The sequence below is a fragment of the Passer domesticus genome, chromosome 8 (genome assembly GCF_036417665.1).
Source record: "Passer domesticus isolate bPasDom1 chromosome 8, bPasDom1.hap1, whole genome shotgun sequence".
Lineage (NCBI taxonomy): Eukaryota > Metazoa > Chordata > Aves > Passeriformes > Passeridae > Passer > Passer domesticus.
The window spans coordinates 11029696-11057087 of record NC_087481.1 but is presented as its reverse complement, the minus strand read 5'-3'; the positions used below and the strand labels follow the sequence as shown (position 1 = coordinate 11057087).

The 27392-nt window shown below is 52.2% G+C and overlaps 1 protein-coding gene and 3 long non-coding RNA genes across 4 annotated transcripts in view; 2 read left to right on the top strand and 2 right to left on the bottom strand.

Annotated features, from left to right (window-relative positions):
- The first annotated feature begins 434 nt into the window (after positions 1 to 434).
- LOC135305826 (uncharacterized) lies at positions 435 to 1381 on the top strand. The gene is made up of 3 exons (XR_010366805.1): positions 435 to 560; positions 673 to 856; positions 1174 to 1381. It is a non-coding gene; the product is annotated as an uncharacterized LOC135305826 (long non-coding RNA).
- A 2298-nt stretch (positions 1382 to 3679) lies between these two features.
- LOC135305825 (uncharacterized) lies at positions 3680 to 4723 on the top strand. The gene is made up of 3 exons (XR_010366804.1): positions 3680 to 3869; positions 3982 to 4159; positions 4477 to 4723. It is a non-coding gene; the product is annotated as an uncharacterized LOC135305825 (long non-coding RNA).
- Positions 4724 to 9423: 4700 nt separating this feature from the next.
- LOC135305590 (olfactory receptor 14C36-like) lies at positions 9424 to 10371 on the bottom strand. Its single transcript, XM_064429326.1, has one exon. The coding sequence runs from the start codon at positions 10369 to 10371 to the stop codon at positions 9676 to 9678; it is 696 nt and encodes a 231-aa protein (XP_064285396.1). The 3' UTR covers positions 9424 to 9675.
- Positions 10372 to 23974: 13603 nt separating this feature from the next.
- The window catches only part of LOC135305824 (uncharacterized), a 42035-nt gene continuing 38617 nt past the window's right edge, over positions 23975 to 27392 (bottom strand). The window contains exon 2 of the long non-coding RNA XR_010366802.1: positions 23975 to 24193. This is a non-coding gene — a long non-coding RNA (uncharacterized LOC135305824). The remainder of the gene's footprint in view (positions 24194 to 27392) is intronic.

Here is a 27392-nt window from a genome sequence, read left to right as displayed (position 1 = left end):
GCCTCACTGTGGCTCTGCAGGACTGGAAGGGTCCCACAGGAAAGAAGGGGACAGAGTGTTCAGCAGGGCCTGTGCTGACAGGACAAGGGGGGATGGCTTTCAACTGCAGCAGGTTGATTGAAGCTGCATCTAAGGAAGCTGCTCTTTTCCACTGGGGGTGGTGGGGCACTGGCCCAGGCTGTGCACAGAGGCTGTGCATGCCTCATCCTTGGCAACAGGGCCCTGAGCAGCACGCTCTGGGGGAAGACTGCTCAGCTGGGAACAAGATGTTGTTCTTCAGGCTCCCTGCCAAGCCCAACCGTTCAGGGACTCCATCATTCCATGGTCTCCACTGTCCACTTCAGATGGAGCCTGGGAACTGTGATGTCACAGCCCACGCTCCAGCTGGAACGTCCAGCGCCCAGCAAAGGGCACAACACAACCCTTGGCCGCTGTGTTTTCATGCTCTTCACCCTGCTCCTGCCCACTCTGCTTGTCACCTTTCCTCAGTCCTGAAAGATCCTTAGTGCCTGGATTTTGTCATCCAGCCCTGCAGGATGCTCCCCTTTGTTCTGAGGAAGGTATGGTGCCATTCCATGGAGGTGGACACTCCCCACCTGCCCGGGTGGGCTGGAGCTCTGTGGGCATGGAGTGGGACAGGGAGCCCACTCTGAGGTTTTGCTGCCTCTGCAGGCTGTCCCAGATGGAGAAGAGGAGATGGAGGTGGATATAGAGATTGATAGAGAGGAGGACATGGAGACGGAGGGAGAAGACACTGGGGAGGAGGAGTTGGAGGTGGAGGTGGAGGTGACGGTGGAAGAAGAGATGGATGTGGATATGGAAGAGTCCATTGAGGACATGGACATTGATTAAAAAGGTGAGGAAGAGGCCATGATCTTGGCATGAAGAGCAATGCCAGCAGCAGGACAGGCAGAGTGGGTCTCCTGCTGCCAGGCTGGGGCTGGGCTGGGTGCTCCCTGCTCAGGGACATTGTACCCAGGGCACTGGATTCTGGTGGCCATCTGCAGCCTGTCCTGTGCCTGCTTTGCTCCACACAAGCTCCGTCCCAGACCCAGCCAGGCTCAGTTCTGGTAGCAGAGTCCTGCTGCTGGGCCAGCATGTGCCAGCCTGGGGGCACATGCAAGAGCCCTCTGTGCCTGACTGGAGTGACCGTGGCATTTGCTTTTCTTCCAGGTGCGATGGACATCATGGAGGGAGATGCCACCTTTTTCTACATACGTTTTACACTTTGATGTTGTTCTTTAGGATATTAGTTTTAGGGCTTTTTGTCTTCTGTAAATACGTTTCATATATTTTTTGTTAGATAGGTTTTTCTGTATATATGTTCTATCGATTGTTGTTGTTACAAATATTCTTGCAATGTAAATATGTTCTGTATTTTTGCTGCTGTTCTTCTCTAATAAACAAATTTTATTTTTCACACCCCATTTCTCCTTGCATTTGCTTCAGGCACAGGCAGCATATTGCCAAGGTGTAGTTTCCACTTGCTCCAGGTTCCCAGGGCTGGAGGTCAGAAGTAGATGAAGGGGAAAAAATCCACAATTAAGAGTGTCCATGACACCCAGAGCCAAAAGAAGCCCAGGGAAGCACGTGCTCCAAACCACAGCAGAAATGTAGTGAGAGCTCTGGAGGGAACAAAAGAAAGAGGAAGCCTGAAGAAAGGAAAAAACGTCTCCCCACAAGTTGCTTTGCTTTTTTTTCATTGATTGTCTCTTCTATCATGTGGTGGAAACCCAGAAAAATGAAGGTCAGGAGAAGCATGGTTTATTGGGAACATTCCTGCATAGTAGACAATCCTTGTGCAAATCATCCCATGCAGCACTCACATGTTTAATTGCTTCTCTTCCTGGGGAAGCAGAGTTGCTTTATTTACTCCAAGCAAGATTTTCTCCCTCCTCCCTGGCAAAGAACAAGCTCCCATCCTGGCAAGCGCTCGCTGCTTTCCTTAACACTCATCACACCCATGCTAAGGAGAGTGGAGCAGGTTAATTTATCACTTCCTGCAAGTTCTAAGTCCTTCTTAGATAAGGACCATGCTCAGCTGAGTGACAGTGAAGCAAAATGGCAAGCCAGGAATCAATTTCCCTACACACAATATCCTCCAGTCACATGGATGGTTTCTCACTGGCACACAGGAGGAAGGAAGGAACCCAAATGCATCATTGTACATCAAGTCATACGTGTTGAAGGATGAGCAGATCTCATGGGGATATGGAAACCTCTCCTGAAAAGCAGTTCAGAGAAATCCTGAGCTGTTTTGTGGTCCTAGGCATGAAGATGCTCAGGATCTTCCACAGATGCTCAGCAGGCAGCAGGATTGCGGCTGGATGTCACTCTGCAAATGCCAGTGGCTCAGCTGAGGGCTCTGGCAGTGACTGACACTGCACTGAGAGGGGCCACAGTCCTGCAAGGGTCTTTCACCAGGAGGAATCAGCAGCCTGGAGGGTGGGCAATGCTGGATCTGTACCACTGCATGCTCATCCTTCACCTGAATGTGGAGCTGCCCCCAAAGTTGCCATGGATCACTTTTTCTTTTTCTCCTCTTCGGTATATTTTGGAGCAGCTGTTCTATGTGGCTTTTTGATGGTGATCCTGTGGCAAGCAGCCATTTGCCTGCTGTGCTATCCTCACAACTAGTACTAACTCTTCATTTCCTTTAGTTTTATTTGGCATTTTTTATCTCTTTGATTGGTTTGCTGCATGGGTTGGTTAGTTGGTTGGTTGGTTGGTTGGTTGGTTGGTTGGTTGGTTGGTTGGTTTGTTTGTTTGTTTGTTTGATTGGGTTTTTGTCTGATTTGGTTTGAGTTTTTTGTTTGCTTTTTCATAAATGAGTGGTGAAGTTGGCAAAGCCAAACTCAAGACAATGTAAACCAGGATCAGCTTTCCAGAAATTGCTTTTGGCTGGGTTTAGCTGCATCCCCCAGGCTCAGGATCACTAGTGTATTTTCAGGTTGTGCTCTGCATCATCAGCCTGCCCAGACTCCGCTTGGTGTTTCACAAATGGAGAAGACAATGGACATTGTGCCAAGCTTCCTTTCAAACAGAAAAACCTGGGGCAGCATGACAGAAAAGAAGAAAAATGAATCACCAGTTAGAACAGAACCAGTGTCCCACCATCTTCCCCTCCACTGTTATTAATTTTGTACATTTAGAGGCAAACCTGGGTCTAAAGCTTGCATCTCTCAGTTCCTGATGCTATTTGCTACCCTGCAGCCTTGACTGGCCCTGATGTGACTGACTGCTGGGCAAGTGGGGCTGGGGATGGTCAGCCTGGAGAGAGGAGACACTGGGAGGCCTCACTGTGGCTCTGCAGGACTGGAAGGGTCCCGCAGGAAAGAAGGGGACAGAGTGTTCAGCAGGGCCTGTGCTGACAGGACAAGGGGGATTGGCTTTCAACTGCAGCAGGTTGATTGAAGCTGCATCTAAGGAAGCTGCTCTTTTCCACTGGGGGTGGTGGGGCACTGGCCCAGGCTGTGCACAGAGGCTGTGCATGCCCCATCCTTGGCAACAGGGCTCTCAGCAGCCTGCTCTGGGGGAAGACTGCTCAGCTGGGAACAAGATGTTGTTCTTCAGGCTCCCTTCCAAGCCCAACCATTCAGGGACTCCATCATTCCATGGTCTCCATTGTCCACTTCAGATGGAGCCTGGGAACTGTGATGTCACAGCCCACGCTCCAGCTGGAACGTCCAGCGCCCAACAAAGGGCACAACACAACCCTTGGCCGTTGTGTTTGCATGCTCTTCACCTTGTTCCTGCCCTCGCCTTTCACTCTTATTATCCCCCCGATACCCCGATCATTCCTGACACCTCCTGAGTTCCTGGATTTCATCATCCAGCCCTGCAGGATGCTCCCCTTTGTTCTGGGGAAGGTATGGTGCCATTCCATGGAGGTGGACACCCCGCACCTGCCCGGGTGGTCTGGAGCTCTGTGGGGATGGAGTGGGACAGGGAGCCCACTCTGAGGTTCTGCTACCTCTACAGGCTGTCCCAGACAGAGAGGAGGAGATGGAGGTGAATACAGAGATTGATAGAGAGGAGGACATGGAGACAGAGGGAGAAGACCCTGGAGAGGAAGAGATGGAGGTGGAGGTGAAGGTGGAAGAGGAGATGGATGTGGATATGGAAGAGTCCATTGTGGACATGGATATTGATTAAGAAGGTGAGGAAGAGGCCATGATCTTGGCATGAAGAGCAATGCCAGCAGCAGGACAGGCAGAGTGGGTCTCCTGCTGCCAGGCTGGGGCTGGGCTGGGTGCTCCCTGCTCAGGGACATTGTACCCAGGGCACTGGATTCCGGTGGCCATCCACAGCCTGTCCTGTGCCTGCTTTGCTCCACACAAGCTCCATGCCAGACCCAGCCAGGCTCAGTTCTGGTAGCAGAGTCCTGCTGCTGGGCCAGCATGTGCCAGCCTGGGGGCACATGCAAGAGCCCTCTGTGCCTGACTGGAGTGACCATGGCATTTGCTTTTCTTCCAGGTGCGATGGACAGCACAGACAGAGACACCAACCTTTGTATGTATGTTCTACAGTTTGTTGTTGTTCTTTAGAATGTAGATTGTAGTGCTATTTTTGACATCTGTAAATACGTTTCCCATAGTTTTGCTAGGTAGGTTTTTATGTATATATGTTCTATCGATTGTTGTTGTTACAAATATTCTTACAATGTAAATGTATTCTGCATTTTTGCTGCTGTTTTTCTGTAATAAACAAATTTTACTTTTCACACCCCAGTTCTCCTTGCATTTGCTTCAGGCACAGGCAGCATTTTGCCAAGTTGTAGTTTCCACTTGCTCCAGGTTTCTAGGGCTGAAGGTCCCTGGCACAGCCACCCCAGGAGTGGGCGTCCCTGTGCACAGAGGGGTTCCCCTGACAGAGGTGAGCCTCTCCTTGCAGTTTCTCTGGACACACTTGGGAGCTGTAGGGGCAAAGCCCAGCGTGCCCTGGCCCATGGATCCCATGCTGGAGCAGGGCTGAGCCTGTGTGCTCCTGCAGAGCCTCAGCCATGGCTCTTCCCTGGGCAGCCCCAGGGCTAAGGAGAGTGCATTGGGCTGTGGGCAAGCCCTGCTCCTGGGCACCCTGAGGGGCTGGAGCCAGCCTGGAGGGAGCCTCAGCCCCACATGGACCAAGATTTCCTTTGGAAGCCCTCTCTGTCCCCAGACTCTGGTGAGCACAAGAATTGATCCTCCTAGTTCAAGGTGTGACCTTCATTGGCACAAATTTGTCCCTTGGATTTTCTAGCACAGCAAATATCAGTGCTTGTAATCCCTGTTCTGCACACTCTGCTTAGGCAGCAAAACATCTGAACCTGAGGGAACATCTTGAATTAGCACCAACCTGCAGAGAGCTCCAGGGGGAGAACCTACCCCCAAGTACCCAGAGAAATACTTGACACTGATAGTCTGGGGCAGAGCTGAAACTAAAGTATTTTAATACCAAGAGAGAGGATTATTTTATTGCTGAATTCATTCTGCAAGAACAAGAATGGAAGCTTTTGGTCTCCTCACCTGCCACCGATGTGTATTGCCAAGGTTTGCTTCTGGCTTTTGACTGATTTTGATGAATCTGTTCAGAACTCTGATGCTGTTCCTGGCTAAGGTGCAGAGATGATATTTCAGAGCCAGATGAGCTCAGCACATCTTGTGTAATGCAGAATGTCCAGAGCCAGACATTCAGGCCATGCAAACTGATACTTTTTCATCTCTGTGCAAAGATCAGTAGTAGGACATCACTGATGTAGCACACACTTCTCAGATGCCCCTCTGACCAGCTTCCCCGTGGCATTGCTCCTGGCACAACGTTAAAGCCAGGCAGGTCACACATATTCTCTTCCTCTGACTCCTGCTGGGATGACAACATCAGAAAAGAGAAAAGAGATATAATTATAAGGGATTTTCATTGTGTGAGCTCAGGATTCCCCGAGCTTTTGCAAAGGGGGAATGTTCGTCGAGCAAAGGATATGAGAAGGAGCCTCAAATTGTCCGAAATTTCAGTACAAATATTATTTCCTATGGAACCCTTCACCAAAGCTGGTCACACTTCAGGCCCTTTCTGCACCCATTTCCTGATGTGCATCTCCCAGTGGGGTGTTCCCACTGCTCCAGGGACCCAGCACAAACCTTATAGCCCCACACCAACACATCCCCAGGAGCTGCAGCCTTCCCTCCAAACCTGGGCACCTGCAACAGCCACCTCTGTGCTGAGCCTGTTTGTAGCTATGATATTTTATGAAAAATCCTTTGCTAGGATTTTTCCCCTCCTGAGAGCTGAGGGCCTCAGGAAAGAAATGTAAACAATAACTATCTGCTGCTGTGGAATGCAACTGGTGCATCTTCCACTGATCCATGTGGATTGTTTTCACTTGATGACCATTCACAGCCACCTGTGTCGAGGCTGTGAGCAGTCACAAGATTTTGTTATGCATTCTATTATATTCTTTTTCTTTGTAGCCTTCCGATGATCTTTTATCTCCGTTCTTTTAGTATAGTTTTAATGTAGTATTTTAATATATCATAAGATAATAAATCAGCTTTCTGAGAAACATGGAGCCAAGCCTTGTGTCTCTACACACGGAGAGTTCATCTCAACAAGGGAGGAACCTGGGCTCTTATGGGACATGAATGTTGCACTGCTATCAGTGCTGCGTTTGAAGGCCAACAATCAGGAATCACCTTGACAGAAAAGGCAGTAGAAGAGTGGCAGCAAGAAGAAAAATTTTCTTGCTGGTATAGGCTTCATGGCTGCCAAATTGGAGGCTGCTCTGAAATGAATTTGTGGCAGTGTGTCATCATTGCAGTGTGAGTACTTGGTGTGTTATGATTCCATGTTAGAGTTGTTGTGACACCTTGTGCTGGAAATGGGGTACTGAGACTTGTCTAGAAAGAGACACAGTCTCAAAAAAAAAAGGGACATTTGATAAAATAACGGAGAATAACAACTATTTAAGGCTGTTTTATAAGAAATACGAATTATATCTCTGAGTAATGAATTTGAACAGCACTTAATTGAAAAACAAGAGGCAATGCCTTTATGCCTAATTCCTAAATCTAAACTGTGTTGTTGAAAGAATTGTTAAGAAGGTTGTAGTTCATCTGCAGGTTAAAGTAATGATTGAAGTCCTGCGTCCTCAACACCAGGCCCTGAGTGAGGCCTGAACAGCAGGCCCTGGGCCAAGCTGACCTCTAGATGAACCTTCCAAACAAAGGTTATCTTTGTATCTGCTCATTAATGAATAATTATTAGCAGTATGATCTCTGTATGTGATCATTGGTGAAATATGGATTTACCTTTCTGTATTTAGAAATCAGACAAGGCCCCATCTGGCCTTGTTTGAGGCTGAATGGTCAAAATCACCTCCCTTGGTTCCTCCTGGGGCCCTGGCCAGGGTTTGGGAGGAACTCAAGAGGAGGACGAAACCAGATGTTCCCACACTAGAAGTGCTGTCAGTTTGTTCATTCAGCACTGTCAGAGCTGGGCCCTCTCACAGCGAGGTTGGAGCCTCACCTGTGGCTGGAGGCACCTGCAGGAATTCCCAGTGTCCAGGAGTGGCTCTGCAGCCCTTGGCTGGGACAGCTTCCCCCAGCTGCTGTGTGGATCTGGGGGATGGTAAAGCCTGAGGGGAACTGGTATTGGATCTTTCTTAATCACTGCTGCAATCTTTGATCTTTGGTGCTGATGATTGAGTGCATTGCTGAGCTGCTCCTATTGTAATTATTTTCTAATAATTATGTGCTTTACTTTTGTAATTTTTGCAGATTTACCTTATATAAATGACACAATTCCTTCAGTTGGTGTCTGTGTCTTTGGTGCTGACCCTGCCCACTGGCAAAACTGACCCTGTGGGCTCCATAGAACCAAGGGGCCCTTGTCACACTGCAGGGCCTCCTGTGACATTGTGACCCGGTGGGGCTTAACGAAACCAAGGGGCCATTGTGACCCTGGGGCCTCATGGAACCATGGAGCCCATTCTGACACTGTGGGAACTCGTGGGGACAGGGGTCCATCATTTTCCTCTCCCTGGCACTGCCCAGTTCAGCCTTTCCCTGCCACAGCCCAGCAGAGCAGCAGAGTCAGGTCTGGCCCTGCAGCAGGAACTGCAGGCACTGGAGGTCAGGGACAGCCACTCTGGGTCTGGAATGCTCAGCAGATGCTCAGCTCGGGCAGCTCCTGCAACCCCAGGGCCAGCCCCGCTGCCCAGCCCAGCAGCAGAGTTGGCCCCGGGGCTCCTCAGGCAGCTCCTGCTGGCCCAGGGACAGGGCAGCCTCTTGCCAGGGCTCCTCTGCACACCCACGGGCTCCTGCTCTGCTCCTGGCCCACGCCAGCTGCCCCCAGAGCCTTTCCCAGGGGAACACGTCTGTGCTGGCCCCAGCAGCCATTGCTGCAGCCCCTGCCCTGCTGCCCAGAGCCCCGAGCTGGGGCTGCTGCTCTGCAGAGCACGGGGGCTGTGCTGCCCGGGGCCCTGGGCTGCCTCTGCTGGGCTCTGCTGCTCAGCCTGGCACACAGAGGCAGCTGATGGTGCTCCCTGCACTGACCCCCTCCCACACAGGCTCTGAGGGCCATGGAGGGGGCTCAGAGGTGCCTGCCTTGTGCCAGGGCTGCCAGAGGGGCTTGGGGCTGCCCTGGATCCTCCTGGGGGAGTTCCCTGAGGGTCAGAGCAGGCAGTGCCCAGACTCCTTTCCCTGGGCCTGCTGTGTCCCTGGGCTGCAGAGCTCTCCTGGCTCACAGCAGACATTCAGTCCTTGATCTCGGGGTGAGCCCAGCCTGGCCAGGCCTGTGCCCAATGAGCTCCACTCCCTGCTGGTCCCTGGCACACACTGTCCCTGCAGGTCCCCTGTGTTCTCCTGGCAGCTCCCAAGGCCTTCCAGACAAACCTTCTCCTGCCATCAGCCCTGGCACAAGCTGCAGAGCCCCAGGAAGGTTCAGCACAGACCATTCAGCATCTGATGGGCATTGGTCACCAACAAGCAAAACCTGACCCAGACCTGAGTCCCCTGAAGGCCTCAGTGAGATCCTGATCTCATCCCACTGAGCCCTGGGAGAACAAGGAACACAAGGAGCCTCTTGAGAGTCCTGAGAGTGACTCTGGAGGAGAGCAAAGCCTTCCTGGCCTGCGCTCAGGAGATGCCCTTTGCTGGTGGAGCTGCTGTGCTGGAGCCCAGCTGTGTCCCAGCAGTGCCCATGGCCTGTCCCTGCCTGAGGGCACAGCACGGACACGCAGCAGGACAGTGACCAAGCTGCCAGAGCACTCCGGCCTGGCACCCACAGCAGGGCTGGGAAGGGGAGTGTGGAGCTGGGAGGAGCAGATGTGGAAAGAGGCAGGGCCATTGTCCCTGGCTGTGCTGATGTGCTGGGAGCCCCTTCCCTCCACCTCTGCTCATAGGCACTGCCCCTGCAGAGCCAGAGAAGGGCTGAGGAAATGCCTTGGAAACACAGGTCAGGACAGCCACTTGTTTTTATTCAAATGCAGAGGGAACAAGCCAGCTAAAATCCTTTGTGTTACAAAAGAGAAGTAGAAGTTCATGTAGAAATACAGAGTAGTACTACAGTATCGTATAAAAAATATTTTAACACCAGAAAAATAATAATAAAAGGTCCCAGTGACAAAATGGACAAATAGGAAAAAAAGGCCAAGATTGTAAAGAGTTACATTCAGAAGGTTCTGAGAAGAAAAAAGAGAGTTTATTGCTTCTGAAATGATGGAGTCATTATTTTCCTCAGGGCATCTTTGAGCTCCTGGTTCCTCAGGCTGTAGATGAGGGGGTTCAGGGCTGGAGGCACCACCGAGTACAGAACTGACACTGACAGATCCAGGGATGGGGAGGAGATCGAGGGGGGCTTCAGGTGGGAAAACATCATTGTGCTGACAAACAGAGAGACCACAGCCAGGTGCGGGAGGCAGGTGGAAAAGGCTTTGTGCCTTCCCTGCTCAGAGGGGATCCTCAGCACAGCCCTGAAGATCTGCACATAGGAGAAAACAATGAACACAAAACAACCGAGTCCTAAACAGATGGAAAACACAAGAAGCCCAAGTTCCCTGAGATAGGATTTGGAGCAGGACAGCTTGAGGATCTGGGGAATTTCACAGAAGAACTGGCCCAGAGCATTGCCATGGCACAGGGGCAGGGAAAATGTATTGGCTGTGTGCATGAGAGCATTGAGAAAGGCACTGGCCCAGGCAGCTGCTGCCATGTGGGCACAAGCTCTGCTGCCCAGGAGGGTCCCGTAGTGCAGGGGTTTGCAGATGGACACGTAGCGGTCGTAGCACATGATGGTCAAGAGGAAATACTCTGCTGAGATGAAGAACATAAAGAAGAAGAGCTGAGCAGCACATCCTGTGTAGGAGATGGTCCTGGTGTCCCAGAGGGAATTGTGCATGGCTTTGGGGACAGTGGTGCAGATGGAGCCCAGGTCGCTGAGGGCCAGGTTGAGCAGGAAGAAGAACATGGGCGTGTGCAGGTGGTGGCCGCAGGCTACGGCGATGATGATGAGGCCGTTGCCCAGGAGGGCAGCCAGGGAGATGCCCAGCAAGAGGCAGAAGTGCAGGAGCTGCAGCTGCCGCGTGTCTGCCAATGCCAGCAGGAGGAAGTGGCTGATGGAGCTGCTGTTGGACATTTGCTGGGGCTGCACGTGGGGACCTGTTCATGGAGAAAGGACAGTGACAAGTCAGGAGACGCTGCTTTGAGCCAAACCTGGGCCATCCCCTCTAGCCTGCCTTGCTGGGACTCACCCACCCTTGTTCCTGCTCTGGGAAATCCTTCCCCCAGGTCCCTGCCTGAGCTCCAGTTGTGCTGGCTGAGTGTGCCAGGAACAGCCAGGCTTGTGCATGGGGACACCCAGGAGAGCAGCTCTGAATTTGGAAGGGCACAGCAAGGAGATCCCCGGCTGTGCCCATGATGGGATCTCAGGGAGGGGGCTCAGCTCATTCCCCTTTCCCATGGACTGCTTTGCCCACAGCCCCACAGGTCCCAGGGAAGCCTGGACACCCCATTCCCATGGACACCCCTGCCTGGCAGGAATGCCAAGGGCAGTGCCTGACTCAGCTGCTGCAAATGCCAGAGCTTCCCTGAGAGCAGCAGATAACAGTGACAATATCAGGGCAGGGCAGAAACAAGAGAAGACGTTGTGGTGCTGTGCCTGAGAGGGCAGGGCAGAGACAGCTGGGCACTCAGGACAGTGTTCCCGTGCTCAGCTGTGCCCGGCACCTCCCACACACCAACAGTGCCCTCCTGCCCCCAGCACTGCTCTGTTCAGCCCCCTCTCCTTGCCTGAGCATCTCCCTGGGCCTGGACATTCCCTCCTGAGAGGAGCCTTGTCCCTGCCAGCGCTCACAGAGCCCATCCCACCCTGTGTGCCCTGGCCCCAGCCCTACAGAAACCTGCCTGTGTGCAGGGCACTGGCTGGGGCAGGCTCTGTGTGCAGGTGGGCAAGGACAGCTCAGGAGAGCCCTGCTGGGCTCTGCAGAGGTGATGCTGCTGCTGTCCAGGGCTGAGGGTCCTTTGGGAGGCTCCCATTAGAGAGACTGACCAGCCAAAGTTACAGTTCTGGAGTCTCTGTAAGTGTTCAAACACTACTTGGATGATCCTGTGTGTCTCTTTAAAATCAGAATGTTCTGTGATTCTGGGATTACAATTCCTTTTCTGCTCCTCTCATTCCCCTGATGTCTATTATCTAAAGAGAAAAAAACCCCTTGCAACCATGTTAGAACAGTAAAGTAAAAACCAGACCTTTATTGGAAGCTTCCAGGTGTCCCAGTGGGGATGGGGCACACCCAGCCCCAGATTTCAACAATTTATTAAGATTGATTAATTAGGTTATTTAACCGGAATATCCAATAGCAGGTTTAGTTGCCCCAGTTACACACCCCTAGCTCAACCCATTGGAATAGGTCCAAGGGCTTCTTTGCCTTCACTTTTTGTTATGGCTGCTCACATTCTGGTCAAAAAACAAAATGTACTTCTTGTAGGTCCTCTTGCTGATAATAAGAGTATACACCATTTCAGGAATGTATTTAGACAGTCAGCTTATTGTTCTAAAATCAAAGACCAACATTAGCAAATGTACTATAGAAACTTTCCTAAATTTAGGAAGGATTACAGTTATATAAATATATAATAGTACTTTAATCAAGTTAATTAAGAGTTTAGTAAAGTAAGAATTATAGATTTATAACTATATAATAGTAATTTAAAGAGCTACAAATATATGAAAAAAATGTATAAAATGAAAAAATCTTTTTGTCGTAATCCCAACTTTCCCATCCTTCTCCAAGCAGGAAATTGAAAACACTCACAGGAATGCTACTGATCTTCCCAGCAATCCGAGGCTTACCTTCTTTGGGCAGTGCCCTCTGGAGCTGTGCCCAGGCTGGTGTGGAGCTGGGAGCAGCCCTGCCCCACCCAGCCCCTCTCAGCAGCAGCACCTGCCCAGCTCAGGGTGGCTCCTTCCGCCCACAGCTTCTCCCTAGCGCTTGGAGCAGCTCCCCGGGCTGGCTGAGAGCTGTCCCTGGCAGGCAGCAGAGTCCCTGCCCCAGCACAGCGCCCCGGGCTGCAGGAGCCTGCTCTGCAGGACAGCCCTGGGCACCCCTGGCTGCACCCGCGGCTGCTCAGCCCTGCAGCAGAGCCTGGCAACAGGAGCCGCCTTGGGCTGTGCCTCAGCTAGGGCAGCAGGGAAAGCCAGCCCTGCCCTGGGAGCACATCCCTGCCCTGGAGCAGCTCTGAGAGTCCTCCTGAAAGCTCCTAAAAGCTGTGGGATGCGCCAGCTCCAGGAGATCCCTGCAGGAGCTGCAGCTTCTCTTCCACAGCCAGAGAATGACTGTTTCAAACTTGGGATGATTTCTGCTCTAGTGAGCCCTGAGTGAGCTCTGCTCTGTGCTCCCAGCCCAGGCTGAGTTTCACCCCTCTGTGCCTCTGTGCTGTGCCCAGGCTGGCTGCAGGCAGTGCCCCAGCCCTGCTGGGCTGCCACAAGAGCTGCTCATCAAGAGAAATGTGCTTTTGAAGTTCTTCTTGCTTACCAGGAGCTGCCTCTGTGCCAGGAGCCCAGCCCAGCTCAGCAGCACAGACACAGCACAAGGACTTTAATGACCCTCTGAGGCTTTTTGCTCAGGCCCTGAACATCAGTCCCTCAGAGGCAGCTGAAGAAACCTCTCCAGAACTCCAAGTCAGAATGCAACTCCAAAGTTTCTTGGACTTTTAATGGGTCCCACTGAGGGACACAAATGAGAAAGTGTCCCCAGGCCCCAGGCAGAGCAGAGAACTGGAGGCACTGATGCCAGGTGGGGACAAAGAGAAGCCAAGTCTTGGTGCCCTGGGGCACAGCAGGGTCTGTGCCACCAAGGGCTGGGAGGAGACACCTTGTCCTGAGGCCCTGGGGCCTCCTGGCACAGCCCCAGCCAGGCTGGGCACTGTCAGCCCCTTGTCCTGCCCTCAGCATCCCCCCCTAGCCCACATCCCAGTGGCCTCAAGGATCTGCTGGAAGGAGTCCCTGGGGAGCCTTGCTCAGCAATGCCCTGGGAGCTCCTTCATGCTCCCAAGGAATGCAGGTTTTTCAAAGGACTTTGGGTTTGGCTTTTGCCTTGGAGTCTCTGAGAGGTTTGTGCAATCATAGACTCCAATTATCTGCTTTAATTAATCCCTGGAGGGGCTTTGTCAGTAACAACACTCAGTGGGGCTCATTAATACTTCAAGGTACTTCAGTTATTTTAAGGCACTCGGTGTTTCCCTTTTGATACAGACTCTGGGTGAGGTTTGTGCAATCATGGCCCCAATTATCTGCATTAACGAGTCCCTTGAGATCTTTGTACTGACACTCAGTGGGGCTCATTAATACTTTGAAGTACTCAAGGTTTTTAAAGTACTTTGGATTTTCCTTTTCACACCGAGTCTTTGAGAAGTTTTGGTGCCATCCTGGCTCCCAATTCTCTCCTCCAAGGAGTCTATGAGGAGCCTGTGTTGGGATGGAACTCAGTGGGACCCATTCATGCCTTGACACACTTTGGGGTTTTCTTCTGACTTTGACTCCTGGACAGGTTTGTACAATCTCCTGTCAGGTCCTGAGGTTCCAGGGCTCAGCTCCAAATGCACCATGGGGATTGTTAGCATCAAGCAAGTCCTGCCAAACCATGGCTCTGCCTTGATTTACCTCCACTCTACTGCAGTTCATTAGGAGGGTTTACTTTTTCAGTTATGGAGAAATATTTCAAAGAGCTTCTAGCAAGTATGTATTCCTATTTTAAAGGGTGTCTTTTATTGCTGTTCTTATTACACAAGAGGTGATTGCAGCATTCAGTGACTGATACTGATCCAGCAGGGACTCTCCTAAGGAGCTCTGGCCTGCTCAGAGAAGCTGTGCCTTGAGCTCTGATGCAGCGTGGACAACCTTGCTCCACATTCCCCATGCCCATTTTGTCTCTCCTCACTCACCTGGGACCTGCTTTGCTCAGAGAACTGGCTGTACACAGCCAAAGAGGGTACAGTTTCTTTTATATTTTGAAGCAATCTAAAACTCCGGAGTTTCCCCATTGAAAACAGACATCCTCCTCAAGTGTGTGCCAAGCCCAAGCTGCCACCAAGGAGGTTCCCCTTCCCTAAGGCAGAACCCTGCAAAGAATATTTTAGACACACAGGAAGTTCTGCAAGAAACACAAATCCAGAGTTTGCTCAGGGCAGAATTAGACCAACTCCTGAAGGACAGACCAGCTTTGAACTCCTTGCAGCTGAAAGCTCTGAGTTGGGAGGTGTGGGAGAGACCCAAGAGTGAGGGAAGGGAAATGCAGAGCACCCAGCAAGTGCTTCTGTGCAGACAGGCTGTGGGGAAGGGCACTGCAGAGCTGCCCTGGGCCAGCTGTGAGGGTGGATCATCATCCCAGTCTGCACTGGGCCATTGCAAGACACTGTTGGATGGACACTGCACTGACCCAGCGCGCCAGCCCATTGCTCAGGGCTGCTGTCACTGCCCAGGGCCAGAGGGGATCCCTTGCTGGGGGTTTGTGCCATGGCCACCTGCCCTGTGCCGCGCTGGCCGCTCAGGCACCAGGAACCAGCAGCAAAGGGCACTGCCAGGGCCAAAGGCCAGGTCAGCCAGACAGAAAGGGGCAGTGCTGGCACTGTTTCCATGGCAGCCCTCACTGGGGGTGACACCTGGGTCACCTGTCCTGGCCCCTGCCATGGAAAGCCCTGGCAGGGACTGAGGGCACAGACACTGGCACTGAGACACGGCTGGGCCGGGTGCTGAGCACAGGGCTGAGCACGCAGAGATGGTTTTGTTCTTGCTGAGCTGCAACAGAGCCAAGGCCTGTCCTGCCCCTCCTCCAGCCACGCTGGGCAGGGGCTGGGGCTGTGGGGAGCTTGGCAGGGGACACAGCCAGGACAGGTGACCCCAACTGACCCTGGGGATACCCCAGACCACAGGACATCATGCTCAGTGTATGAAGTGGGGGGAACAAGGAACATGGGGGGAATGTTGGAGTGAGGGTTTTTGCCTTCCCAGGTAACTCTTAGGCAACAAGGGGCCCTGTTTCACCAGTGGGTAGGGTCAGTACCAAAGACACAGACACCAACTTAAGGAATCCTGTAATTTATATAATGCACAGCTGCAAAGAATTACAAAAGGATAATCTCAGCAAAGCACATATTCATTAGCAAAGAATTACAAAAGAAGCTCAGCAATCCATCCAGTCATTACTAACAAAGATTGCCTGCAGTGATTAAAGAAAGATCCATCACCAGTTACCCTCAGACTTTACCATCACCCAGATCCACACTTCAGCTGGGGCAGACAAGGACTGCAGAGCCACTCCCAGACACTGGGAATTCCCGCAGGTGCCTCCACCTTTGCAGGCAAGGAGCCTCCAAGCCTTCTGTGAAAGGACACAGCTTTTACACTGTCAAACAAACAAGCTGACAGCACTGCTAGGGTGGGAACATCTGGTTTCATTCTCCTGTTTGGTTTCTCCCAAAGCCTGGCCAGGGCCCAAGGAGGAATCAAGGGAGTTGACTTTGATCCTTCACCCCCAAACAAGGACAGATGAGGTCTTGTCTGGTTTCTGAATACAGAAAGAGAAATCCATGTTTTATCAAGGAACACATCCACTGATCATGTTGTTAATAACGCTTTGTTAGTGAGTGGATACAAATATAACATTTGGTTGGAAGGTTCATCTAGAGATGAACTTTGCCTCGGGGCCTGTTCAGGCCTTGATCCCAGCCTGTTCAGGCCTTGCTACTTGGATGGGCCCTGAGAGCTACAATGAAGTACAACCTTCATAACCATTCTTTCAATAACACTGTTTAGATTTAGATATTAGGCATAAAGGCATCTCCCCTTGTGCTTCAAATAAGTGCTGTTACATTTCATTACTCAGAGCTATTCATATTCCTTTTCAAACATGCCTAAAGAGTTGCTACTATTCTCTCTTATTTATCAAATGCCTTTCTTTTGTTGAGACTGTCTCTTTTAAGACAAGTCTCAATACTCCACTTCCCAGCACAAAGCATCACAACAACTTGCACATGGAATGTTAGAGTGCACACCAAGTGCACATGCTGCAGTGATGACAGACACTACCACAAATGCATTTCACAGCAGCCTCCAGTTTGCAGCCATGAAGCCAATCCCACCAAGAATAATTTTCTTCTTTCTGCCACTCTTCTCCTGCTCTTTCTCTCAAGGTGATTGCTGACTGTTGGCCTTCAAACCCATCACTGACAGCAGTGCAACATTCCTGTGCCATGACAGCCAGGGCTCCTCCTTGGCCAGCAAGCAGATAATCCAAGGCCGTGCGGTTCTGTGGAGTCCCCATTTGTGTTTGTTGGAGCCCATAGGATGTGCTACTGGACATTTAACAGCATTATCTGCTACTTCTAATAATCCATCCAGTCAACTCCACAGGACGGGGCAGCACACATGGGGCACAGGAAGAACCAGAACCTTTTGCTTTCTGAAACCCAAGGCACTCCTTGGGAGGAAAATGTTCTCTGGGCTCCAGGTCTTCCTTGTGGTTGTTGCTGAAGGACCCTAAATGGTGGCCCTGCAGCCAGGAGTGGTGTAACACTGACACTGAACCAGCTCCAGCAGCCCAAGTTCTACTGACATGGGGAGTGATGGTGAAGCACAAAAATCCCCTCACACTGTGGCCTCTGTAACTAGAACAGGCTTCGGTTTCTCCTGAAGGGAAAACTTAGTGAGTCCTGTCAAAGGGATCATTGTATTCCTGTGTTTTCTTGAACTGTCCCTTCATTGACAGTTACGAGTCAGAGCCCATGGACTGAGTTCTGGCCACCCCACAGGGTGGGCCCTCCAAGGGAACCCCATTCCTCCCAACTTCAGCTGAGAACAAACCCAGCAATTACTGACATGGAGTACTTTGGCTACACTGATCTTGAAATTGCAAGAACTAATCATTAAATTTTGATGACTAATCCCTTGGTGAAACACTAGAGGTGTTTGTGGCAAACAAAGATTCTGGCTGACTATCAAGGTACAACTTACAGACATCAACAGTACTTTAGTGACACTGTTCTTCGTTCTTTTTGCTCAATCTCATTCAAGTTAGGAATAAAAATTGTGTTGTCCATGGAGGTGGTGCCTTTTTAATTCCAGAAGAATGCCTCCAAGGTCCTTTGCTGTTCAGCTGTACCATGTTGTCTGTGGCTAACAAGGCTTGGTGGGGCCCTTTCCCCTTTGGCTGGAAGGGGGCCGGGTCCCAGTCCCTGAGGGCACCCAGAATCCTGCATGGAATTTCTGTGCAAGTCCCTCAGTGTCACAGCAGCCTTCACACGGAACTCCGTGGATTAGAGCATTTTCCAAAGGGGCCATTGGGGCAAACAGGGAGATTTGGTCTGGCAGGATGTGTAAAACAGTATCCTGTAATATCTACTTGTTCTCACACAGAATACTTGGTTGCAGGGACATATTCCCATTGTTCCTATCCAGGTTTCAGGATTCAATGTTGTCTTTCCTAGAAGCTGCTCCTTCACCTGCCTCAGGAGGGCCTTTTGGCCTCCAGGCCCACACTCTGGCTCCATTATTAGGACTGCTGGATCCAATCCCTTTATTTCCACAAATGGTAATGACTGGAGATGGATCTCCTTTTTTCACAATTGTGCTTAAAATTGCAATATCAATAATTGTGCTACCCTGTCATGGGGTTGAATAACACAATCTTATTGACAATTGTTTAACAGAATTACTGTAATTTCTCCTTTATATTGAGCATGAATTCCTCCTTTCCTCCTGCCATGACATGAACTATTTGCAAGGCCAAGCTCTAAGCGAGCAGTTACCAAACCAAAGTGTCCTGGAGGAATCTGAATTCCTGTCTCAGTATTGACAGCTCTCATTTGCTTCTGATTTATCCTAATTAATTCCAATACATGAAGGTCCAGCCCTGCAGCCTCTGGGCTGGCCCTGCCAGGAGCCATCACACCCAGAACAGTTTCCCAGGCAGTCCAAGTCTCTCTGTCCATGGTTGTAGGTGCAAATTGGGTGCAGCCATACACAGTCAGGGGTTTCCATTTTCTTCAGTGGGCCATTGTTAAGGGTATGGAGCACATCTGGGAGATGGGTTCTCCATGGGGACAGGTTCCCATCTCCTCATGTTTTCAACTGCTCTTTTAACAACCCCTTCACCCGATCCACCAATCCTGCAGCTTGAGGATAGTCTGGCACATGAAAAAACCCTGCAGTCTTAATCACAGTGTTTTTCACAGTAACAGACAAAGCACTCTGCATCACAGTATCAGCAAACCCTGTAAAAACAGACAATTTTATCCCCTCCTGCTTTGTTCATTGTATACAATCTCACAAAGTTTACCTCTAACATTAGGGTCCTGGCCAATCCCTTTCTGTAGAGTATTTAATGTTACATCCCTGAGCAGCCAAAGCTACCAAATTAGTATTGTCAGCACTATTTCACATTATTACAATTTTATACGTAGATATAGATATTGATATAGAAATATAGATATAGCTAGATAGGTATATAAATACATATAATATATATATATATAGATATATATATATTAAGGTCTTATTATACTATAAATATGTACATAGTTATTTATCATATTAATATTTCACTTGCACAAATGCATCGGAGCTCAAAATTAAAACCTTCTTCTGTTGCTCCATGTGGGAGCATTCCAACAAGAATTGTTCCTTCTGAAGGTGCTGTTTCCAATGTACTGTTAACAAATTCATCTTTGTCTGCCCAAACCCACAAGTTCGTTTCCTTTTCCGTATGCAATTTTTGGATACATTTTAAGACATCCAGGGGTTCACCTTCTTTTAACCAACTGCCCCACTGCTCACACGGTGCTGCGACCTCAGCCCACTCCAGAGCCAGGGAACTCCAGGGAAGGGCTTCCCATCTGGGAATTTCTGATGGCACCGACTCCTCGCATTTACATTTAACAAGAGACATTTTGCTGTGATCTGGCCAGACTCTACCAGTTTTGTTTTACCAGTGGGCAGGGTCAGCACCAAGACACAGACTCCAACTGAAGGAATCAGTGTCATTTACTGCACCTCAAAGCAGCAAAGGATCACAAAAGGAGCAGCTCAGCAATGCACCCAACCATCACCACCAAAGATTGCCTACAGTGATTAAGAAAGATCCAGCATCATTTACCCTCAGACTTCACCATCCCCCAGATCCACACAGCAGCTGGGGGAAGCTGTCCCAGCCAAGGGCTGCAGAGCCACTCCTGGACACTGGGAATTTCTGCAGGTGCCTCCAGCCACAGGTGAGGCTCCAACCCCGCTGTGAGAGGGCCCAGCTCTGACAGTGCTGAATGAACAAACTGACAGCACTTCTAGTGCAGAAACATCTGGTTTCATCCTTCTCTTGGGTCCCTCCCAAAGCCTGGCCAGGGCTCAAGGAGGAACCAAGGGAGGTGACTTTGATCCTTCAGCCCCAAACAAGGCCAGATGTCAGATTTCATGGCCTTGTCTGCCTTGCAAATACAGAAAGATCAATACATGTGTCACTAATGAGTGGCTACATCTATCACAGTGCTAATGACCATGCATATTTCATCAGTGAGCAGATACAAAGATAACCTTTGGTTGGAAGGTTCATCCAGAGGCCACCTTTGGCTCAGGGCCTGCTGTTCAGGCCTCACTCAGGACTGTTGTCCAGGCCTTGGCACTTCAGGGATGTGGTTTAGTGCTGGGTTTGGCACTGCTGGGTGACCAGCTGGGCTGGATGAGCTCAGAGGTCTTTTCCAACAGAAAGGATTCTGTGATTCCGTGATTCTATCTGCTGAATTCAGCTAGGTCCATGTTAGCAGCACTCATTTGCTCAGAAAGTCTCCTCTTGCTCAGCTCTTTTGGCCTGAGGCTTCAGCTCCTTCAGCTGCTGGTGCTAAGCTGCTCATGCTGAACGAGACGACTTGGAGAGAAGAACACATTTCATCCAATTCCTTCTGGGACACGCAGAGGGGAAGGTGTGGAAACAGGAGCATTGTTTGCTGTGGCCTCCTCTCTGCCCTTCATGCCTTTCAGCACTTTGAACCAGCCAGGAGCTTTCTCCAAGAGTGCAATGGAGCAGCTGTTCCTGCTCTCATGTCTTGACTCACTCCAGTCTCTGACCTTGCCTGGCTTTGTCCCTCTTGCTGTGCCCTCTGCTCCCCCAGGGCTCAGTGGCTGCTGCCCAGGACTGTGGGATTGGCACAGATCCAGTGGTCGAGACCCTCCTTGCTGTGGCCTTGGAGCTGCCTGGGCACAGCAGCCTTTTCCATCTGGAAGCTCCCCATGGACAGGGAGTCGCCAGCTCTGTTCCTTGCACAACCTCCAGGAGACCAGGGCTGCCATCTCAAGTCCCTGCTGGCACTGGGGGCTCCCAGGTGCCTCAGGCTGCTGTGACACCGCTGCACACAGGAGGGAAGAGTGGCAGGGGCTGTGCTGAAAGTCAGCTCCATGTGCTGCTGCTGCTGCGGCTGCTGCTGTGGGGTCATTTGTCCAGCCCTGCCCCAGAGTCAGGGATCAGATCCAGGCCCTGCTGCTGCTCCCTCGGGATCAGCCCCAGTTTGGGTGTTGCTGTCAGGGCCAGCAGGAGCGGTGGCTGGAGCAGCAGGTGCTGACAGTGCCCCAAGCCCTGGGGCTGGAGGGGTCCCTGGGCTGGGGCTGGGAGGGAGCTGCCCCTTGTTCTCCCTCTGCCCCAAGCAAAGCTGGGCCGGGCACAAGTGGGGCAGCACAGCCACCAGGGAGCCTGCGAGTCTCTTCCAGCCCTGGCTGCTCAGAGTTTGGGCCTTGGAGCCTCAGGTGGCCAAAGGCAGCTGCTCCTGGTCCCTCTGTGTGCCCGTGTTCAGCAGTGCTGCTCTGTCAGTCTGTGCCCAGCAATGGGGAAAAGCCTCAGCCCTGCAGGGCCAGGAGCTGCCGGGCTCTGCCTGAGCAGCTCAGCCAGCAGGAAGGGAGCTGCTCCACATGGGAACCAGGAGCAAAGGGCTGCAGCACCTCCTGCTGGGTCAGAGCCCGAATTCTGAGAGGGAATAACAGAGTTATTCATGTGCATTGGTGCATCAGCACTGCAGGTGCTGTGCCTGCAAACACAAGAGTTCAAGATCTGCAAAAGAATTCTGCAGCTCTTGACTGGATCAGGATGTCAGCAGTGCTGAACTCCAGCACAGTCCAAATGAAACACTTCACACCTCTGCTCATACCTGCTAGATTTTTTTCTTTAGGGTATCCAGAGAAAAGTAAACAGAGGAGGAGCCTATATTTTCCTTGTTTATCAGAAATGTTTCTCATTTTGCTGTACATTCCTTTTTTAGGACGAGTTCTCTGTTAAAAAAAAAAAAAAGGAAAATAGAAAAATATGAAAGATAAAAACAAAAAACAAATGTGTAGTGAAAATCTTCTCTAACTTTGGATTAAGAAGGAACTGATCTTCTTAAGAAGAGAAATCAGTTACTCTGTAAATGTTCTGATGGCATGGATTCGTCTTACTGACTTCAGCACCCCTTTTTTAAAACATTCAGGGGTGTGTTTGCAATATTATGTTATTCTAAATTGTGATTAAATCAATAGGAAATTGAAAGATCTCTTATGCATTTATGCATTACTGTGTCTGGAGTGTAAAAATATTGCAGTTGGAAATTTGGATTTAAAGTGTTGCAAATGAAAGTTATAAATCCCAGTAGATTGTCTGACAGCAGCTTTTCCTAGAGGATGTGCAGCGCTCTAAGGACTTCATCAGTGGGGTTGGGGGTACTTGGATCTTTGTCCTGTGCCACTCTGAGATGTCATGGAATGGAACTTTGCCTGCCTCCAGCCCAGGTCACCCTCTGCCACCAAAGCTCCTTGGGCCTTGTGTCCCCCAAGCAGGCACAAAGTGTTTGTGCTGCTCCCCCTTTTGCACAAACCCACAGAGAGCTGGGATTTTTCCAAGTCTCATGTCTGCATTGGGCCAAATTCCTAGGGAAGCAGCAGCCCATCCTGATGAATATGGTGAGTTATGTGGATGGTTGTGAGCTCCACTTCCTGCCTAGAAATTCTGAAACTGCTTCTGAATGCTGCTCCTTCAGCTCTGGGACACCTTCTCACACAGAGCTGGGGAAAAAATCCCGTGGTCTTTGGCTAAAGGGTGAGTTATGCCAAGGTTAGAGCTCTGTGCGAAGTCTCTATCCATCCCTATCCTATTAATATACCAATATGTGGGGGTGTGCATGGATTTGTCTTGTGTACAAAGGAAGGAGTGTGCAAGCAACGTGACTGACACTTTCACTGTCCATGTTCATCCCATACCCATGGGTACAGAGACGTTATGGAAACCCTGGCACACACAGAGCCTTCTGTCCCTGGATACAGAGACATCCAAGAGTCCCTGGCACACACAGACCCTTCTGTCCCTGGATACAGAGACATCCAAGAGTCCCTGGCACACACAGACTCTTCTGTCCCTGGATACAGAGACATCCAAGAGCCCCTGGCACACACTGAGCCTTCTGTCCATGGATACAGAGACATCCAAGAGCCCCTGGCACACACAGACCCTTCTGTCCCTGGGTACAGAGACATCCAAGAGCCCCTGGCACACACAGACCCTTCTGTCTTTGGAGGACGGAGCGTGGCGGGTGGGGGCTGTTTGTGGGCAGCGAGTCCCAGACAGCAGGCCAGACCCGGCTCCAGCCCTGCCAGGCCCTGCCAAGGCTCAGTGCAGGATCCTCTGGAATGGGAAAGCCCTTCAGCCTTGTCCCTGCCCAGAGGGGCAGTGCTGGCCTGGCAGCACAGGTTGTTTTCCCCTCAGGCTGCAGGAGATGAGAACACAACACTTGCCAGCACTGAGTGCGAGGCACAGCTCCGGGTGCTCCCCATGAACCTCAGCTCTGGGAGCACTGTCTGCCCCAAGCTCCAGGGGCTGCAGTGGGAGCCCGGCTGGGCTCTGCCCTGGGGCCATCCTGCAGGGACAGCTGGAAACAGGGAGCATTCAGCTGCCACAAACAGCCAAGCCAGGGCTGCAGGTCAGCTGCTCCAGCCCGGACTGCACTGCTGTGTGCTGTGCTCTGGGGCTGGGGCTCCCCACACAGGGGACTGGACTGGAGTGCCAGAGGAGACAGAGAAGCTTCAGCTTCAGCCTCACTGAGGTGGGTGCGTGGGCTGGGAAGAGTGGGGAGGCTCAAGGGGATTCACAGAGCTCATCCTGCTGCAAGGATGAAGGGAGTGGGAACTCAGCAGTGAGGAGAGCTGAGGGCTGGAGAGTGGCTCTGAATGACACTAAAATGCCACTGGACCTCTGAAACATTGCTGCTCCTCAGCCAGTGACAGCATGAGTCCCTAAACCAGGGGTTCGGCCTTCCTTGTGGTCATGGGCAACAAGGAAGGCCACTGAGTGATGCAGACAGCAACGGGCTGGGAATTCACTGGGGGAAAAAAGGGAGCAGTTGAGAAGTAAAAGGCAGGTGGGGGAGAGAACTGTTCAGAGAAGGGCTGAGCTACAGCTTGAGCAAGCGAAAAAATGTCATTTGGAGTCATCCCAGATTGATTTCATTTCAGAAGGTATTGAACAAGTTTAATTTTTGGGAGGTGTCATGTTTTCCTCTGGAGGTGTACACTCTGCAAACTTGAGCTGCGTTGTCAAAATGCTCAAGCAAGTCTGTGCTGCAGGTGACACCATTTCTTCTTTGGCTGATTCCGGCCCGGTGCTGAGCTCCAGCAGAGCCCTGGCAGAGCCCAGAGCAGCCTCAGCATCTGCAGAGCCCGGCTGCAAGGAGAGAAAGCAGAAACTGCCCGTCAGCTGAAAGCTCCTGTCCCCTTGTCCCAGCTGCCCGCGGTGCCCAGGCCGTGCTGGCTGTGCCCAGAGCAGTGCCCAGAGCTGCCCATCAGTGCTGCCTTTGGGAGCAGGGCAGGAGGGCAGGACATGTGCCCAGCCTGCAGCTAGCCTTGGCACATCCACCTGCTCAGCAGCTGCCCAGAGCAGGATGCTCCTGTGCTCGCTGCCATCTCCCAAAAGCTCTGATCCCACCCTGCCAAGCAGACGGGGACCCACCTCATGCCATCCATGGCTGGAAGAAAAGCTGGTCCCAAACGATGTCCTCAGCCTGCTCCAAGGGCACGGCCCATCCACGCTGCAGCTGGACACAAGCACTTCCCAATCCAGACTGGACCACCTAGACTGCTTCCTCTAGAAAAAACAAACAAATTGTTGAAAAGAGGTTAGAGACAAAAAGGGAAAAGAAGAAGAAAGGTCATAACTCTTAGCTCTGTCAGGGCCTTGAGGAAGGCCCAACCCCTACATGCCAGGGAAAAATCCAGCCATGGGTGAGGGAGCTCCACACTTTATCTCTTTCCCTCAGCACTGCCCCCCAAAATAACCATGATCCCAAAGCAAACAAGGGCAGTGGAGCAGCCCAAGGCCTTCCTTGCCTGCACAGCAAAGCAGCCCCTGTACAGGTTCTGGAGTCCCACCTCTGCTCCCACCACGGGGGTTTGTTGTCGAGCTGGCTGCCCCAGCCCCAGCCCCAGCCTGGGGCACGGTGGGTGCTGGGGGCTGTTGGAAGGGCCAGGAGCCCACTCCCATTTCATACCCACCCCAGCCCATGCCCCCAGCCCTGCCAAAAAAGCAGCTGGGCAGCTGACTGAAGAATTAGTTCCATCTGCCCCAGCAAAGGGGGAATCTTTGCTTCCCAGCCAGGCTGGGCAATGCCCAAATCTGGGAGCATTTCCCCAGGTGTGGACTCATCTGCAAACTCTCTGTGGAGTTTGGCTTTGAAGAAGGTGCCACAATCAAAGTGCATCACCTTCAACTGCTGGTGGCCAGGTTGAGGAAGAGGTTGTCATCCTTCATGTCATCCTTCATGTCATCCTCGCTGTCTCCTGCAGCAGCAGCCCCACCCGGTACAGCTTCTCTGGGGGCTCCTTCTCCTTCCCTGGGGTGAGACCAGGATGTCAGGGCTCTGCCCAGGGCCCCAGCTGTCAGGGAACCAGGACAAGCAAAACCTGCTTGGATGGCAGCCACCAGGGCTGGGCAGAGCAGCTCAGCTCCAGCACAAGGGCTGCGTGTTCCCATCCCATGACCCTGGTGCAGTGACACGGGCTGGCTTTCTTTGCTTCTCATTGCCAAGGCATGTGTGCAGATGTAACTTACCAGGGCCCTGCAGCACAGTGTGCCTGTGGCTCTCTCCCTTCTTCTAGGGCAGATCAATATCCTGCATCCAAGGATGACAGAACACCTCTTCTAATGAGGGTCTGGCCAAGGGGTGCATGGATAAACACCACCCAATCAGATTTTGGCACTCTGGGGAGAGAAACCAGAAGCTGCCCGTCAGCTGGAGAAGGCTCCTGTCTGCTTTGCCCCACTATTCCCATGCCCAGGTCATGCTGGATGCGCTCAGAGCTGGGCCTGAACTTTCCCATCAATTCTTGGTTTTGGGGGAGAGCAGGACATGTGCCACCTCCTCAGCAGCTGCCAGAGCGGGATGCTCCCGAGCCCGCTGCTGTCTCCCAGCACTGGTATTGCACCCTTGCCCAGAGAAGAGGATTCACCTGGAGAGAGCCGTTGTGGCAGCGAGAGCTGGCCCCAGCTGAAGTTCCAGCCCCTCCTGAAAGGCATCTTCCCACAGACCATCTCGTGCAGCAGGATGCCCAGGGACCAGATGGTAGCTGGCTCGCCATGGTACCAGCCAAAGCGGGTCCATTCCGGGGGGCTGTATGATGGTGTTCCTGTGGAATACAGATGGAGTTCAGCAGGGGGATGCTGCTGCTCCCACAGCCTGGCCCCAGCATCCCTGGGCGGGCGGGGGCTGCATCAGTGGCACAGAGGGTGACCACTGTCCTCTCACCAGCATCTGGGACTGGTGTACAAACTTGGGATTGCAAAAGAAGCCACTGGTGTGGGAAGGGGACAGTGGAAGCCCTGGCTAGGCCTGACCATGACACGCAAAGGAAATACCCACTGCGTGCTGGGGAAAAACCATGCCCTCATTCTCCCTGCCTGCACTGCCCCAAACATATTATAAAGGCAAGACAAACAGGGCAAGTGGAGCAGTCCAAGCCCTTCCTCTTGCCTGCACACCAAACCAGCTGGGGCACAGGTTCCCACCTCCCTCTCTGCTACCCTCACCCACGACTGTTTTTGTCAGGCTGGCTGCCCCAGCCCAGCCCCAGTCCTGGGCACAGTGGTGGGCAAAGGCTGCCAGCAGGGCTGGAAGATGGCTCCCCACCCAGCCTTGCTCTAAAGCAACTCAGCTGCAGATTCAGTCCCCTGAGTGGCAGCAAAAGGGATAATCCCCGCTGCCACACCCAGCTTGGGCTGTGAGATCTTGGGCCGTGAGATGCCAGGAGCGGGAGCACAGCCCTGTGTAGGCTCACCTGCAAAGTGAGTGTAGGCTGTCTCTTGCAGGTAGGTGCCACAGCCAAAGTCAATCAATTTGGCCTGCCCGGTGGCCAGGTCAACCAGGATGTTCTCTGGTTTGATGTCTCTGTGCAGGACCCCGCAGCTGGTGCAGTGCCGCACGGCCTCCAGCACCTGGCGGAACAGCTGCCGCGCCACCTCCTCGCGCAGGAACCCCCGTGCCCGAATGAAATGGTGCAGGTCCTGAGACTGCTCTGGCCGCTCCAGCACCATCACAATGTCGCTGGGGAGCTCAAGCCACTCCAGCAGCTGGATGACACCGGGGAAGCCAGTGGACACCTTGTCCTGCAGCACAACCTCCAGGGGAGCGCTGGTGCCGTCGGGCTGCGGGAGGAGCACGATGCCGTCAGTGGGGCCGATGCCAGGCCAGGGCTGGGCAACCCCTCAGCCAGCCCGGGATGCTCTGCGCCCTGCGCTGGCCCCACGCCCGCTCCAACTCGGGATGTCCTGGCGGCTCCCACCCTGCTGGGGCTCGGCTCATCCCCGCCCAGCACGGCCTGGCTTCTCCCGCTGTCCCGGCTCACTCACCAGCTCGCTCCAATGCCAGATG

Coding starts and splice junctions, on each gene's coding strand:
- LOC135305590 (XM_064429326.1), bottom strand. CDS start 10,371: ATGCACAATTCCCTCTGGGACACCAGGACCATCTCCTACACAGGATGT.